This window comes from Protopterus annectens, chromosome 7.part0 (genome assembly GCF_019279795.1).
Source record: "Protopterus annectens isolate FY-2018-M chromosome 7.part0, PAN1.0, whole genome shotgun sequence".
NCBI lineage: Eukaryota > Metazoa > Chordata > Ceratodontiformes > Protopteridae > Protopterus > Protopterus annectens.
In genome coordinates, this window is record NC_056739.1 from 1,556,068,738 (window position 1) to 1,556,083,430 (window position 14,693).

Below are 14,693 nucleotides of genomic sequence, written 5' to 3' on the forward strand. Positions count from 1 at the left end.
CTCGAACTGTCAGACCACCGATTTTTTTCCCAGGGAAAAAAATCGCTGATCCAAAACACATACAGACAACACAAGCACACCAAACAAACAGAAATCCACACATACACCTAAAATCTGATACCTAACCCTACACTAAACTATGCACACACCACTAACTACCCACCTACCTTAACCCAAACCCTAACCCTAAGGTCCGTCACTGTCGCACACTCACCTCACCCGCTCCCTAACACTAACTCACTTAAATCCACCCTAACCCTCATGTCCACTCAGTCGCACACACACCTAACCCGAGCCCTAACCCTAACTCACCTAAATCACCCTAACACTCACATCCACACAATCGCACACTCACCTGAATCCGACCGGTAACTTTCCACCATAACACTGAAAATACCGCAGCAACAGAAATGGACAACCAAATTCTTTCCCTAGAAAAAAATTTGAGTTTCTGCTGCTTCGATATTTTGCAGTTTCGCAAAAATAAGTTCGATCAATCAGCGTTTGCTTTTTTAAGCGTTCGAGGATATAATATAGACCCTATCCAGATCACCCAGGAATAACACTGAACAGCATGAGAATGAGCAACCTAATTTTGAAGACATAGAGAAGAGAGAAGTATTTCTTCCACGTCAAGAGCTTAGAAGTCATACAGCCAGAGATCGAGTTTTACAAAAACTCAACCATTTTATCAAACAAGAATGACTTGATAAAGCAATCTAGTATACCTCATGAAGTGGAACCTTATTTTCCATGTAGAAATGAGATTTTGTCTGAAAAAAAAGTTATTGTTCTAAAGTCCTTGCAACAATAATACATTACTATCTTACATTGTGGCCACCCAGGAGCAGACTCTACCAAAAGAAGGGCAAGAGGACTAGTACTTTGGACTTCTATGTCACAAGATACTGAAACAGTGCTATCATCTTGTTCAGTATGTAATAGTACTAAGTCACATCAACAGAAAAAAACACTTCAGCTAAACCTGATTCCTGAACTACCTTGGTCAAAAGCAGCCACTTGACATTTTCAAGTGGAAAGGTCAACATTACTTGGTGTTAGAAGACTCTTATTCAAAGTGGTTTGAGATTGACCTACTTCCTAACCTAGTGTCCAATACTGTCATTACTAAGATTCAGCGTTACTATACAGTCCATGGTGGCCTGCACAAAGTTATTTATGACAATGGCACACAGCTGACAAGCCAACAGGTTAAAAGATTTGCCGAAGAGTGGGATTTTACTCAAGTCACGAGTACCCCTGAGTATCCGCAGACAAATGGTTTGGCAAAGCGTGCAGTTCAAAGTGCAAAATAATTCCTAGAGAAGTTGAAACGAGATGATAGTGATGCTTTCCTGAATCTTTTAAATCTCAGAAACATTCCTCATAATAAACATCTTGGTTCACCTGCTCAGAGACTTCTGTCGAGACGAGCCAGAGCCATGTTACCAATTAGTAGTCAATTGTTGGTTCCATGTGTCAAGAACAATAGGTCAGTGAAAGCCAATCTGCTAAAGAAGCATTTAACCCAGAAGTCCTATTACGAGAAGACCAGCAAACTACTCAATCAATTACGAGAAGGAGAAGTGGTAAGGATGCAAACGTAAAAAGGTTATGATTGGATTAGTCTTGAAGAATATTTGCTAAGAGCCGAGATCGTACATTGTGGAATCACAAGAAGTAGAGTTTAGGCAGAATTGGGAACATTTGATGCCGGTGTCTGAGCCTATACCACAGCACATAGCCTGTGAGAAAGAGTCTTTATCTCAGAGTGAGTTATCCCGTGTTCCAGTTCCAGAACATGTTCCAGTGAATATCCCTGTTCCTGTAATGAATCCCGAAGTTCCTGATGCAAGTTTTTCACCGAAGACCATCCCTGTTACTAAACCCAGTCCTAATTACTATGTTACTAGATCTGCTCACATCTCCAGACCATGTTATAGATACACTTCAACTTGGACATGCACATTATGTTTGTTTCTAATGTCTACATTAATGCATGTCTAACTCCAATGTCATTTTCATTTAAGGGCAATCTTTTTAAGAGGGAGGATGCAGATCAATGTGTGTGTATGGTCTTTAAGAAGCTATCTAAGGGCTTGAACAAATGCATAAATACTGAGCACGTGTGAGCCTGACTGCCATTTAGTAGTAAGCTGTTGAGATGTAAGCATGTATGTCTGTAAGGTCTGTCTGTTAATTAGTCTGTTTATATTTTATGATGCTGCTATCCATCCTGATGTGTTTTTATGTAATAAAGCATCTAAACAAACTACCACGCCGGTTCGTCATCTGTACTAAGAGGGATGAGCAACAGTTTCAATTATATATGGCAGAAGAAAACTTGTTAAAGAAAATTTGTTTAGGTAGGTAGAGTATCAAGTATAATGAGAGCATTGTGTCAAAAAGGCGATGATTAAAACCTTTTAAATTAAGTTTAAGGAGTTTCGGTGGATTTACAACTGGTAGTTGGAAGTAAAAAAGCAAGCAAGAAATCAGATTTACTATAGGAGATGTAGTTTAGTGAGTGAGGATGGAACAGGACAGGTGAGTTTGAAATGTACAGCCTGGGGAATTTAAGAATTAACTGCACAATCCCCATGACTAATGGATATGACTCCTTCACCCCCCCCTTGTAAGACTATATGAAATACAGTTTGACCAAAACATATTTTGTTACAGCAGTCCAATAACAAAACAGACTAAACATGATTATGAACACAATGCTCACTGCAGTAATCAAACTTATCTAAAGTAAAATCTTACCTAATTATATTATGCAAGAATATTAATAAAGTTACCTTTTAAACTGCTGTTTTTGTCTCCTATAGACACATACACCTTGGAAGTTGCAGATCCCCGCACAATGGTCTCGGTACTACTACTGTACGTGCAATTTACCTTTCCTGCAGTGTTAATTAGTACCTAGGAGCAAATGTTTAGGTAAGATTAGATGATACTGTAGGAAAAACAGTAAACATTTAGTATGACATAAGCACGACATGATGGCATTTACACGCAGGTTAGAAAGAACAATCAAACTACACAATCTAAACCACCCTCATTTCTTAAATACAGTTAGCAGCGGTTCAGCTAAAATGCTAAGAAAACGTCAAAAATGCCAGTAAGCCAATCTCTGACAAGATTAACCAGATTTTAGCATTAGGTAAATGTGCATACTATGGCTGCGTCACACTTTCAGCCTATAAAAACAAAGCTCAGCAAGCACATTTTTTATTTTGTTTTCATGAAGGGATAAATAATGGAATGTATATTATGAACCACTTGAAAATAAATGTCACACACATTATTTTCTAAGCAAAGGCACATCCTACATCACTAGACAAACAGCTGGAAACAAAAGCTTCCACGTGGTAGCAAAACTGCAGTGTCAGTGGCAAAAAAAAAAGTTATGTACTCACAATAGCACTCCATGTGAGTTGTCCATCTCGCCTTCATTCGGTACTTGTGGGTTTGGAACAGATCTTTGGTTCCAACATGGCTGATTACAAAAGCTCGAGGTTGCCAACTAGCTCGTGGCTTACTTCCTACCCCATGACGCTCAAGGGCATTCCCCAGATCTTGTTTGCTGGTATACTAATATATGTATACAAAAATTCATTACTTTATAAGCCAAGAAGAGAGTCAAAGAATATCAGATGCCCAACAGTAACCTCTCGATCCTTCAAGAGCCACAGGCTGGGGGAAGGAGGATGGGATGTAAGAATGAAGGTGAGATGGACAACTCACATGAACATTATGGTGAGTACATAACTTCTTTATGTGACGTTGTCCTATCTCGCCTTCATTCTGTACTTGTGGTACAGCGCCCCTACCACCATCTTTCTTGGGTGGCTCATGGGAGAACATTCTTCAGAACAGTGGACCCAAAGGAGGCCCTGTCCCTGGAGGCCAAATCCACTTTGTAATGAGTGATAAAGGTATGAGGCCTTGCCCACATTGCTGCTGTGCAAATGGTATCAACTGGCAGTTTTGCACGAAAGGCAGAGGAGTTCGAAAAAGGCCTGGTAGAATGAGCTCTTACTTTATCTGGAAGTTGTTTATTCACTGACTGATAGGTAAATGATATGCAGTCTGACAACCACCTGGATAGAGTGGTTTTTGCTACTGAAGCTTCTTTCTTGTAGTCTGAAAAGGATACAAACAATTCATCAGTCTTTTTAAAGTCCTTCGTTGTGTGTAAATAGAAACGTAATTGTCTATGTACATCAAGTTGGTGTAACATGTATTCTGCCTTATTACCATACTTGGGGGGAAAAATGGTAAATTTATGCACTGATTCAAGTTTGATTCTGAGCACACTTTCGGTAGAAATGATGGGTTTTGTACAAAGTAAAACAGCATATATGGAGGTTTGATAGATAATCCTTGTAATTCTGAAACCCTCCTAGCTATAGTGATAGCCACTAAGAAAATCTTCCAGGTTAAGAACTTCAAGTCACTGGATGATGCATGTTCAAAGGTGGGGGGGGGATTAAATGGGATAATAGGAAATTTAGATTCCATGGAGGTAGAGGTGGTCTAATGGATGGCACCTCTCAAGAAAGCTTTACAAAGTCTATGGGACATGACGTTTGGTCACCCTTCTCCAAAATGACGATTAGAGATTGCTGCTAACTGTACTTGAATAGAAGCTGCAACTGCTCCCTCATTAAAAAGTTTTGCCAAAAATTCCAGTATAGAAGATATAGATGCAGAGAAAGGGTCAATATGATTTATTAAGGCCCAGGGGGGAAATCTTTTTCATTTGCTGAGATATAATCTTTTCGTAGATGCTTTGTGAGAAGAAATCAGGATATGTTGCACTGAGGTAGAAAGGTTAGGTAGCCTGGCTATGTTTGGAATTGGAGCTGCCAAGCTGTCAACTTGAGAGTCTGAAGAGATGGATGGAGCATTCTCGACAGATGGGTCAGAAGATCCAGCAATGAGTCCAGAATCCAGGGCTCCTCCTGATGATGAGACTGCAAGAAGGGGAACCAAATTTGATGAGGCCAGTAAGGTGCTATAAGTATTGTGTTCCTTCCCAATGTGCTGGCTTTCTGAAAAACTTTTTGCATCAATGGAAAAGGAGGGAAGGCATAGAGGAGACCCAGGGGCCAATCATGTACAAGTGCATCCCTTGGGGATTCCCCCAGAGGGGGGGATTAGGGAAAGGTAGCTGCTGCATTTGGCATTCATGGACGTGGCAAAAAGATTGCAGCAAGGCTGGCCCCATTTTCGGAAAGATCATTTCCGCTGTGTCCTGTTTCAGGGACCACTCATGAGGCATCAGTATTGCTCTACGGAGTTTGTCTGCTATTACATTGGATTTCCCCGGGATATGCGTTGCTACAAGAAAGCAATGGGAGGAGGTTGCCCACTGCCATACTCTCAGGGCCTCTCGACAAAGGGGGTAAGATCTGGTTCCTCCTTGTTTGTTTATTTACTATACCACTGATATATTGTCCATTTGGATTGTGATTGTTCCTAGCGGAAGAGAGTCTTGGAATGCCAGCAACGCAAGAAGCACCACTCATATCTCTAAGTCATTGATGTGCAAGTGGGCCTCGTGATCCTGCCAAGTGCCTTGGACTGTTATCCCTTGATAATGCCCCCATCTGGGAAGCATCTGTGGTCACTGTGGCAAGCGGTTGTGGAAGAACAAAAAGTCGACCTAAAGTCACTTGGTTGGAATGAAGCCACCACCAAACATCCCTTTTGCAAGATTCTGTTAACATAATTTGGGGGGATATGGGGAGTTCCTGTATGGATCCAGCAAAGTATTTCCTGCAGTAGATAGCCTTCTTCAGTGTATAATATAATATAATATGTGGAACCTACTTGGTGTTTTGGTAGTTTATTTATAAACTAATAAACTACTATCTACAGTCCCCTTCTTGCTTATGCTGGCTCCTTTTGTTCTATGGACCACTGAGTGAGTATGGACCACTGACTGAACAGCAGCCACTGTAGAATTCTCATGTGCAGCCATGCTAAGGGAATTACATTTATTGCTGCTGCCATGGTGCCTAGCACTGTCCTTGCTTGAGTCTTCCTTTTGAAAAGAAGGTCTAGAACCTGTGCTCGAAGGGCATGTACTCTTTCTGGTGGAAGCTTTACCATCATTGTTTGGTGTCTAAATCTGCGCCTATAAAAATGTTTGTTTATTGTGATCCCTAGATGAGAACAAAGTGTCAGAGTGGTGTATCTTGCCTCTGTTAGTTGATGCTTGGTGGTGGCGGTTAGGAGCCAATCATCTAGATATGGAAACACTCGGAATCCTAAACGTCATACATTTAGTGAAGACTCTGGGGGCTGTAGAGAAACCAAAGGGCAGAACTCGAAACTGGTAGTGACTGGCTCCCAGCCGAAAGCGCAGATGACTCCTGGATGGCCTGTCCATTTTTATGTGGTAGTACTCATCCTGGAGGTCTATAGAGCACATCCAATTGTCTTTTCCTAATAAGGGAAGTATCGATTGCAGTGTAATTTGTCATTTTTACAGATTTGTTTAGTCCGCTGAGATCCAGTATGGGTCTCCAGTCCCCTGTTTTCTTCAGAACTAAAACGAAACTTGAGTAAGTCCCGGATCCTATCTGGTCTGCAGGGACTGGTTGGACGACTCTTTTTTTCTAGCAACTTCTGTATTTCTAGGGTTGCTCGTTTCCTGTGACTGGGTGGAACATCTGGAATGTTTTTTTATGCATGGGGCGGGAATAGAAAAGGGTATGGAATAACCTCTGGATATGATGCTTTGTACCCACTTGCCTTTTGTTATTTTTAGCCAGCTGTCTGGGTACAAAGATAATCGACCCCTGACTGCCTCTAGAGAGGGACAGATGGGCCTCCTTTCAGGAGCACTGAAAGGGCTTACCAAAGAAGGATTCTCTCTCGCCCTGGTTCTGCGGACCTCATGCGGCATGGCCGGCGTCTTCCATTATTGCTTCCTCCTCTGCCCCTGGGGGAAGGCTCACCACGTGTGTCTTGAAAAACTCTCTGGGATTTTCAAAACCACATTTTTCCTCCCTTTTGACCTTTAGGATAAGGTCTAGAAGGTGTGTAAAAACGGACTCCTACGGCAGAGAGAGTTTCTCCTTCCTGCTCACACCTGGTTAGCGTATCTTTGACTTTAGGCCTGAAGAAGGATGACCCCCAAAGGGGGCGTTAACAAAGAGTGACTTGAAGAGTTCCGCAAAGTTACACAAGCGCATCTAGAAATGTCTCCTAAGGGCAATTCCTGGACCAACTTACCTATTCGCTCCATCAGCTGCATAAGAAATGAGCCTCATGGATGAGTTAACTACTGAATTTAAGGAGGACAGCTGGGAGGACACTATGTCTGACACCCCCGCAGCTACTGAACCCTGGAGAGCATCTCCAAGCTCCTTCAGGAGATCTCTCTGTAATCTGGTGAAATATGTAAGGTAATTCAGGGACTTGAGTATAAAGGTTGCTGAAGAAGATATGCGCTTTCTATATCTGTCCATCGTGCTTGACTCTTTGTTCAGGGGATGGACAGAAATGGATGTCTCTGACAACTCCTCCTTGGTGGCCGCCACCACAGCATCTACTGGGACACCTTTTGTAAGGAATGTTTTGTCTTTGGGGGAGGTAATAAATTTATTTTAATTCCGGGGGGCAGGTTCCACTGAGCCTGAAGACTCCTACGCCTTTTGACAAACTAAATCCATAGTTCATTGAAAGGCGGAGACAAGTGGCAGAAGGGCGAGACCTAAAAGCCTTCAGGTAGACAGACTCCTCATCAGAAGGGGTGATGGGCTTCCAGCCTCCTCTCTGCTTAAGGATTTCTAGGATGTCTGCACAGGAGACATCCTCAGAGGGTGGCCGTGGGGACCCTTCTGGATCATCGAGGTCTGGGTCAGATGTGACAGACTCCTCTGAGGAGTCCAAATACTTCCTCTTACATAATTTCTAATGAGGGACCTCTTCAGAAGGGCATTCTGGAAAGGTTTTGGAAAAGAAGGTTTCATCCACTGGGGCACCCCGAGGCCTTGGGTCTCCACATCTGTGTGGAATCAGTTGTGCTGAGACGGACACCGATGCCTCTGGGGGAGGAATGACTGGATCTGAGAGTGGGGCCACCCATGGGGACAACACTCTCCTCATCGTCTCAAAAGCCCCCTGCTCATGATCCAAAGAACTGGAAGGCTTCCCTGGCACCAAGGGGGTTGGCTCCGGGACCGATCTAGGAGATGAACTCACACACGCGAGGCCCCGACAGACAAGTTTGGATCTGAAAAAATCTCCATCTGACTGTCATCTCCGGAATGTCGACGCCTAAGATGGCACCAAGGAAGTCGGAGTGGTCGGGGCCGTAGAACCTGGAGCAGGTCTTGGCTTCGACAGTTCCACTACTATCGGCTCCACACATTCCATCTCTGAGGCCCCAAGTCAGGTCGGAAGAGGAATCTATGATGAAAGGGCAGGTCTGGTTGGTTCTGGCAAAAGTTTGGCTAGCGCTGGTGTCCTCAATAATCTCTGCACCATGCTATCCACATCATAGTCAGAAAAGCTTCTGGAGGAACGAGAGGAGGGAGCTGGAGATCCTATAGTCTGCAAAATAGGAGACATTAATATCGGAGATACCGGCTCCGAGTTTGGAACACCAACAGCTCTGATGTAGATGGAGTCGAGGTGGAACGTCTTTCAGACCTGATGGACTTTGGGTCTGTTGAAGACATCTTCATCAACTTTCTTGATGGTTCCGAACATGTAGAGGATGATCATTTCGAAGGTGTGTCAGATTTCTGAGAGGGAGAAGTCGTCTTTTTTGAAGGACTTTGACCCTGTTCTAAAGCCTCTGAAAAAGATTTCAGTAATCCCTTTAAAATTATCTTATTCTTCCTCTCATGACGAACTCTTGAGCTAAAGGAATGGCAAATTAAGCATGATTCCTGCAAGTGTACTGCCCCCAGGCAGCATACACACTCAGTATGAGTATGTCCATATGTAACTGACATCTTTTGAGTGCACATAGGGCACTTTTTAAATCCTGAGGGTTTTGCATCTCTTGTTGGCTTAGACATGGTATTAAGAAGGTACCAAAAGCCAACAGCACAACTACAGTAACAAGGAAGATGAAAGAAAAAAAAGGCCCTCTAACTAAAACAATCTCAGCAGCTCATCATCAGCCCCCATTTTTCTACATGGGGTCAGGGTATCGTGTTAACTGTCACCAACTTTCTCGATTCAGTGCCACACTCCTGCCTTCTTCAACACTCATGCCTGACTGTCGTATATCTTCTTTCACACAATCCATCCACCTCTTTGCTGGACGTCCTCACTTCCTCTTACCTTCTTGCTGTCTGTCCCAAATCTTCCTCACCAGATTGTCTTCTGCTTTTCTACACATGTGCCCAAATCACCATAATCTGTTCTCTTTGATCGTTTCTGCAACTGGAACTACTTTGGCTTCTGCTCTTATGTCCTCATTTCTTCGTCTGTCCCACAGTGTGCATCCTGTCACCTTTCTCAGGCACTTCATTTCCATCACCTCTAGCTTCTTCAACTGTTCTGCCTTTATTTCCCAGGTTTCTGTACCAAACAGTAGTACTGGTCACACCACTGTCTTGTACACCTTACTTTTTAGCTTCTTTGGCATTCTTCTGTCATAGACTAGACCCGATGCTCTATGCCAGTTGGCTGCAGCCCCTCTGACTCTAGCTTTGACCTCTTCATTCAGACTACCTTTTTCCTCAACTATTCATCCCAGATATTTGAAGCTGTTTACCTATTCCACTGTCTTCCCTTCTATCTCTATTCTCAGCTTCTTCTTATTTCCCCAATTTGCTGCCATTACCACTGTCTTATCTGTGCTTAGTTTCATCCCATGTGCCTTCAGATTTGCATTCCATTCTCCTATCCTTTGCTGAAGTTCTAGCTCAGAGTCGGCCTGCAATGCCACATAGTCTGCATACAGCAGCTTTGTTGATCCGTCCCCTCCAACCTGTTTGCTAATGTGGTCCATCACCAGTATGAACAGCAGTGGGCTCAGAGCTGAACCCTGATGTACACCCACACTCAGTGCGAACCCCTCTGTGAGGCCAAACACTGTCCGTACTTGAGTCATTGGTTTCTTGTACATAGCCTGCACTAATTCTACCAATGTTTCTGGGACTTCAAACCACCGCAGTACTGCCCAGATCAGCTTTCTTGGGAACTTGTCATATGCCTTCTCCAAGTCTAGGAATGCCCAGTTGGACTCTCTCCTCATCTCTAACTTCTTTTCAAGTATTTGTCTCAGTGCAAACATTGGATCAGTTGTGCTGTATCCTGATCTAAATCCAAACTCCACAACAACTTCAGCAGCTCTCTAACTGAAAATGAGCTTGCTTAGAAAAAAGGGTTTATATATATATATATATATATATATATATATATATATATATATATATATATATATATTTTTTTTTGGTAAGAAAAAAACACACTTCTAAGTATTACTATATCACAAGTTATGCAGACACACAAACACACAATCCAACTTTAACTCCTAGATGAAAACGTCAACTTGACAAAAAAAATATTTAAACTATTAACACACTGCAACAATATAGGGTTAGAATAAAACTACCCTGTAATCTAACTACTTTTAGCGATCAAAAACAGTAACTGTTCAACAAACAGGATAGGGTAAATTGTTTAGGCCTAAATAAAACGACAGCCAGCATAACAACCAACTCATGAAGATAGAAAGGCAAAATGCTTTCTAAATAAGAGTAAGCTAAATGACTAACGATCTCATTAGAAAAAAAGGTAAATATGTATATAATTAAAGTATTATATGAAACAAGCAAAATTCACTTAGCCAGAGCTACATGAAGTACCCAGTCTGTTTCAGTGGCAAATGAGATGTGGGGAATGCCTTAGAGCATCATGGGATAGGAAGTAAGCCACGAACTAGTTGGAGACCTCAAGCTTTTGTAATTGGCCGAGTTGGAACCGAGGATTGGTTCCAAACCCACAAATACAGAATGAAGGCGAGATAGGACATCTTCACATCTGTGCTTAGCTAACTGGGCCTGAATTTGGATAGTGTCTGCACTTAACAGCATGATGGCTTACTGGTAGTCTAAGTACTTTACAACTCCAGGGTCCAAGCTTCAATACTGACTTCCCTTCACTGTCTGGGCAGCATGGTCACTCAGTGGTAAGATCTCTGCTTTGCAGCTCAAGATTCTGGAGATCAGTCTTGACTTCTCATCCCTATCTGTGTGGAGTGTGTTGTCCTTATATTTCTGCAAAGGCTACTTCAAAAGCAGGTGATAAACAAGAAAAAACGTTACACAGGTTCAATAAGCAGCAGTCTGCTGATGGTACTACAGGAATACATTGAGGGGTGGCATGTTCTGTCTTGAGGCAATACCCTGTGACCCAACATGCCAATTTCGTGCAAACCATACAATGCCAACACCAAGCTGGTGCTTGCCACACCCATAACCAAGGTAAAGACAAGATAAAAAAAAGACATTGACCACTCACATATGGAAATAGTGATAGATGGGTTTTCCACCCAGGATTAGTGGAAGAGATCAAGAATCAATCAGAGCAAATATCACCACAGTGAAAAACACAATAACTAGGAAAAATTGTACAATATTTTGTAAATAAATGCAGCAAACGTGACTGAGTTTTGTCCTCTCTCCCATTGGAAGTCTGCAGCTTGACTAGTACATATTTTTATTTTCATATCTTCCTTGGGTCATGGCCAAAAAGGTCAATGTTGCATCAACCCTCAGACCCAGTCAAAAAAAATCTCAACCTTTTGGTACCTCTAAGCAAAGAAATGTGCAATTATATGGGACTTACCACTTGTATTTTCATTATGGTTCATTTGTCTCAGTAGTTCAGTCTCTAACTGTAGTCATAAACCACTGAGACAATTCTCTACTATCAGATCATGTGATTATGACATTTGTTACTTATTTTCCCTTAGACTTCACATAATATTACGATCGTGCCTCTGCCCAGCTTAACTTGTTTTCATAAAAAAATATCAAGAACTTCTGACATGGACACCAAGAAATTCACCTTAATAGTAGAATGAAGCAAAGCTTGATGTACATATCAAGAACAAATAACAATAAGTTGGTTGTGATCAGAGACACAAACATTGTTCTTCGTAGTACATGGAGCTTCAGCTGCTCTGATATACTACTAGTTATAGCAAAAAACGTATAGCAGCTTGAAGTGTTTTCCAGCCTTGAAAGCTGTAACACACTTGATGCTGTTGAAAAAGACAGCCAACAGCTTTAAAAGTTGTTAAGCACTTCACCCTGCCACACTTTGGTTATCTCTGTGGCAGCTCAAAGTGTATTACAGCTTTTAAAACAGTCAAAACTGTTTTGTGGATTTTGCCATCTGTGCTGCATTGTGACACCTGAATAACCATATTGAGTGAAACCCACAAGCATGACCAATCTCAACTGTGAGGCTATGGAAATGATTGTTACAGAATTACTATACAAGGATGCACGTAACCCACAGACTCTTGACCTAGCTCAGTTTGAATTCATCAAGGGTAGGCTATGCCTACTTAACACGGTCAATTTCTTTGAAAAAGTTACTGAAGGAACGGATGAGGGCAAAATAAGTGCACATCACATAGCTTGACCTAGTAAAGACATTTGATACCATCCCACAGTTTGGTATCATACATAAACTCTCCCAGATAAATGTCAAACCACGTGCAACTTGTTGGATAGCAAAATGGCTCAGGAACAGAACCCAGGATGTTAGGGTGGGCTGCTATACCTCATCCAAAAGACCTGCCCCTAGCAATGTACTCCAGGGAGTCCCCAGGCCACTATGGCATTTACTTCTGAGCTGTCAAAGCTAATGTTAAGAGTTTGTGGATGATGAAGTCTGCAGATGACTGTAAACTTGGTGCCATCATAAATTCCCCAGAGGACACCAACATCCTCCAAGAGGACCTGTCCCAAACAAATCACTGAAGTCAAAACCATGAACTAATACTAAATATGTCAAGATGTGTATAACTGCATCTTTCAGCAAGCATGAATCCCCCTGTAACTATCACACTGACAGCACATCCCTGAAAACTAATCCTGTAGTTAGGGATCTGGGAACCTGTGTTGATAATGAACTGAGCTTTGATTACCACATATCCACTGTTATAAGGAAGTCCTTTTTCATTGCACAGCTTACATCTAAAGGCATTGCTTCCTGATCCAGTGATGTAACTTTTCCACTATACTCTGCACTTATTAGGCAGATCAGTGAATATAATTGTCCCTTTCAGAAAGTACCTGTCCAAACGCTTGTCACAAATGCAATGATAACCATGTTTTCTCATTAAACAAATCAAAGGCTTAAATCATGCAAATTATGCAGACTATCTCAAAGCCTTGTCCTTCTTCTCAGTTATACAGGGTCCTGATAGGCAAACTCTGCCTTATGTACAGAGCTTCAACAGACCCCATCATCACAGACCTATTGCACATTTGCCAGTCCAATGGCACCATCTACACCACTCAAGGGACCTCAATCTCTTTAGCAAAATAAACAGAACATTCTGGAGGGATAGGTTTGTATCACAGAGAATACCACTTCTATAGAACAGTCTTCCATGTCACATAAAGTACTTCTCTTACTCTATTGGGTAAATGCAAATTCACCCCCCCCCCCCATTTAACAACATGCAAATGTTCCAACATATCCTTGTTCGGCATATTGTTGGGTTATTTGTATGTAAAATGTAAGAAATAAACTACATTGAGAAGGTATGGTTTAGTCTCTTTAGATCCTTGTAGATCAATAGCCTATTAGATACCTATGAATATCTTTAAAAGATGTATATCAAATTTTGCTAAGCACCTCTGAAAGCTGTTGTGGCCTGGTCTAATGGAACAGAGGTGCACAACTGGCTTATCAGTTTGTTGATTTCTGAGCATGATCTGCAAGCTCCGTGTACTGTATTCTTCATTCTCAACAACTCAGTTTCTACTCTTACAGTCCTATTTGCAGATTACAATGTTTTGACTATCACGCTATTGAAGAGGCTATCCTCAGTGAACAGCAATTTTTCAGCCCCCACCCATGAAATTCCTGACACTGCCATTAACAGACTGCACATAGAATTCAAAATACCAAACTTTATTTAGTTCTCTACTGTACTTTCTACAAACTAGTGAGACTAGAAAATACAGCTGTGTACTCACCACAATAACAGATGTTCCAGTAGCATCACTGGTGCAGTATACTAGTGACATAAGGAAATTAGCCACAGGCAGATGTCTGCTTGACGGGCCCAACTCACAGCTCTACAGACATCTTGGCGGGCCCAACTCACAGCTCTACAGACATCTTGGCTTCTCTCCAACATAGAGATGCACTACTGCATCCTAGACTGTTTCAGTTTTACTTCATTTTTGCCGGTGAAAATATGTGAGCATGTGCTGTGAAAGGTAACAGCCCCCTTTTTTCTGCTCTCAGCCCAATAGAAAATTAATATAAAGTGCAACAGATATGCAAAATCTGTACTGAAGAGTCCCAGCTGCAGCCTCTGAACAGTTCAGACAGCAGATTAACAGAATGGCCGTGGTTACTCACCTACACAGTTACTAGACTGTCCCCATGAAATCAGGAAGAGTAATATGGGGAAGTCTAGCGAGGAGCTAATACTGCAAGAGTGACCTATCTGAACATTTGCT

General features: G+C 42.0%; 1 protein-coding gene across 3 annotated transcripts in view; it reads right to left on the reverse strand.

The window, feature by feature from the left end:
* The window catches only part of NUP210 (nucleoporin 210), a 2,490,054-nt gene that overhangs the window by 487,416 nt on the left and 1,987,945 nt on the right, over positions 1–14,693 (reverse strand). For all 3 annotated transcript variants that reach the window (XM_044078102.1, XM_044078101.1, XR_006365597.1), the window contains one exon: positions 2,802–2,925. In XM_044078102.1, the coding sequence (XP_043934037.1) occupies positions 2,802–2,925 (124 nt within the window). The remainder of the gene's footprint in view (positions 1–2,801; positions 2,926–14,693) is intronic.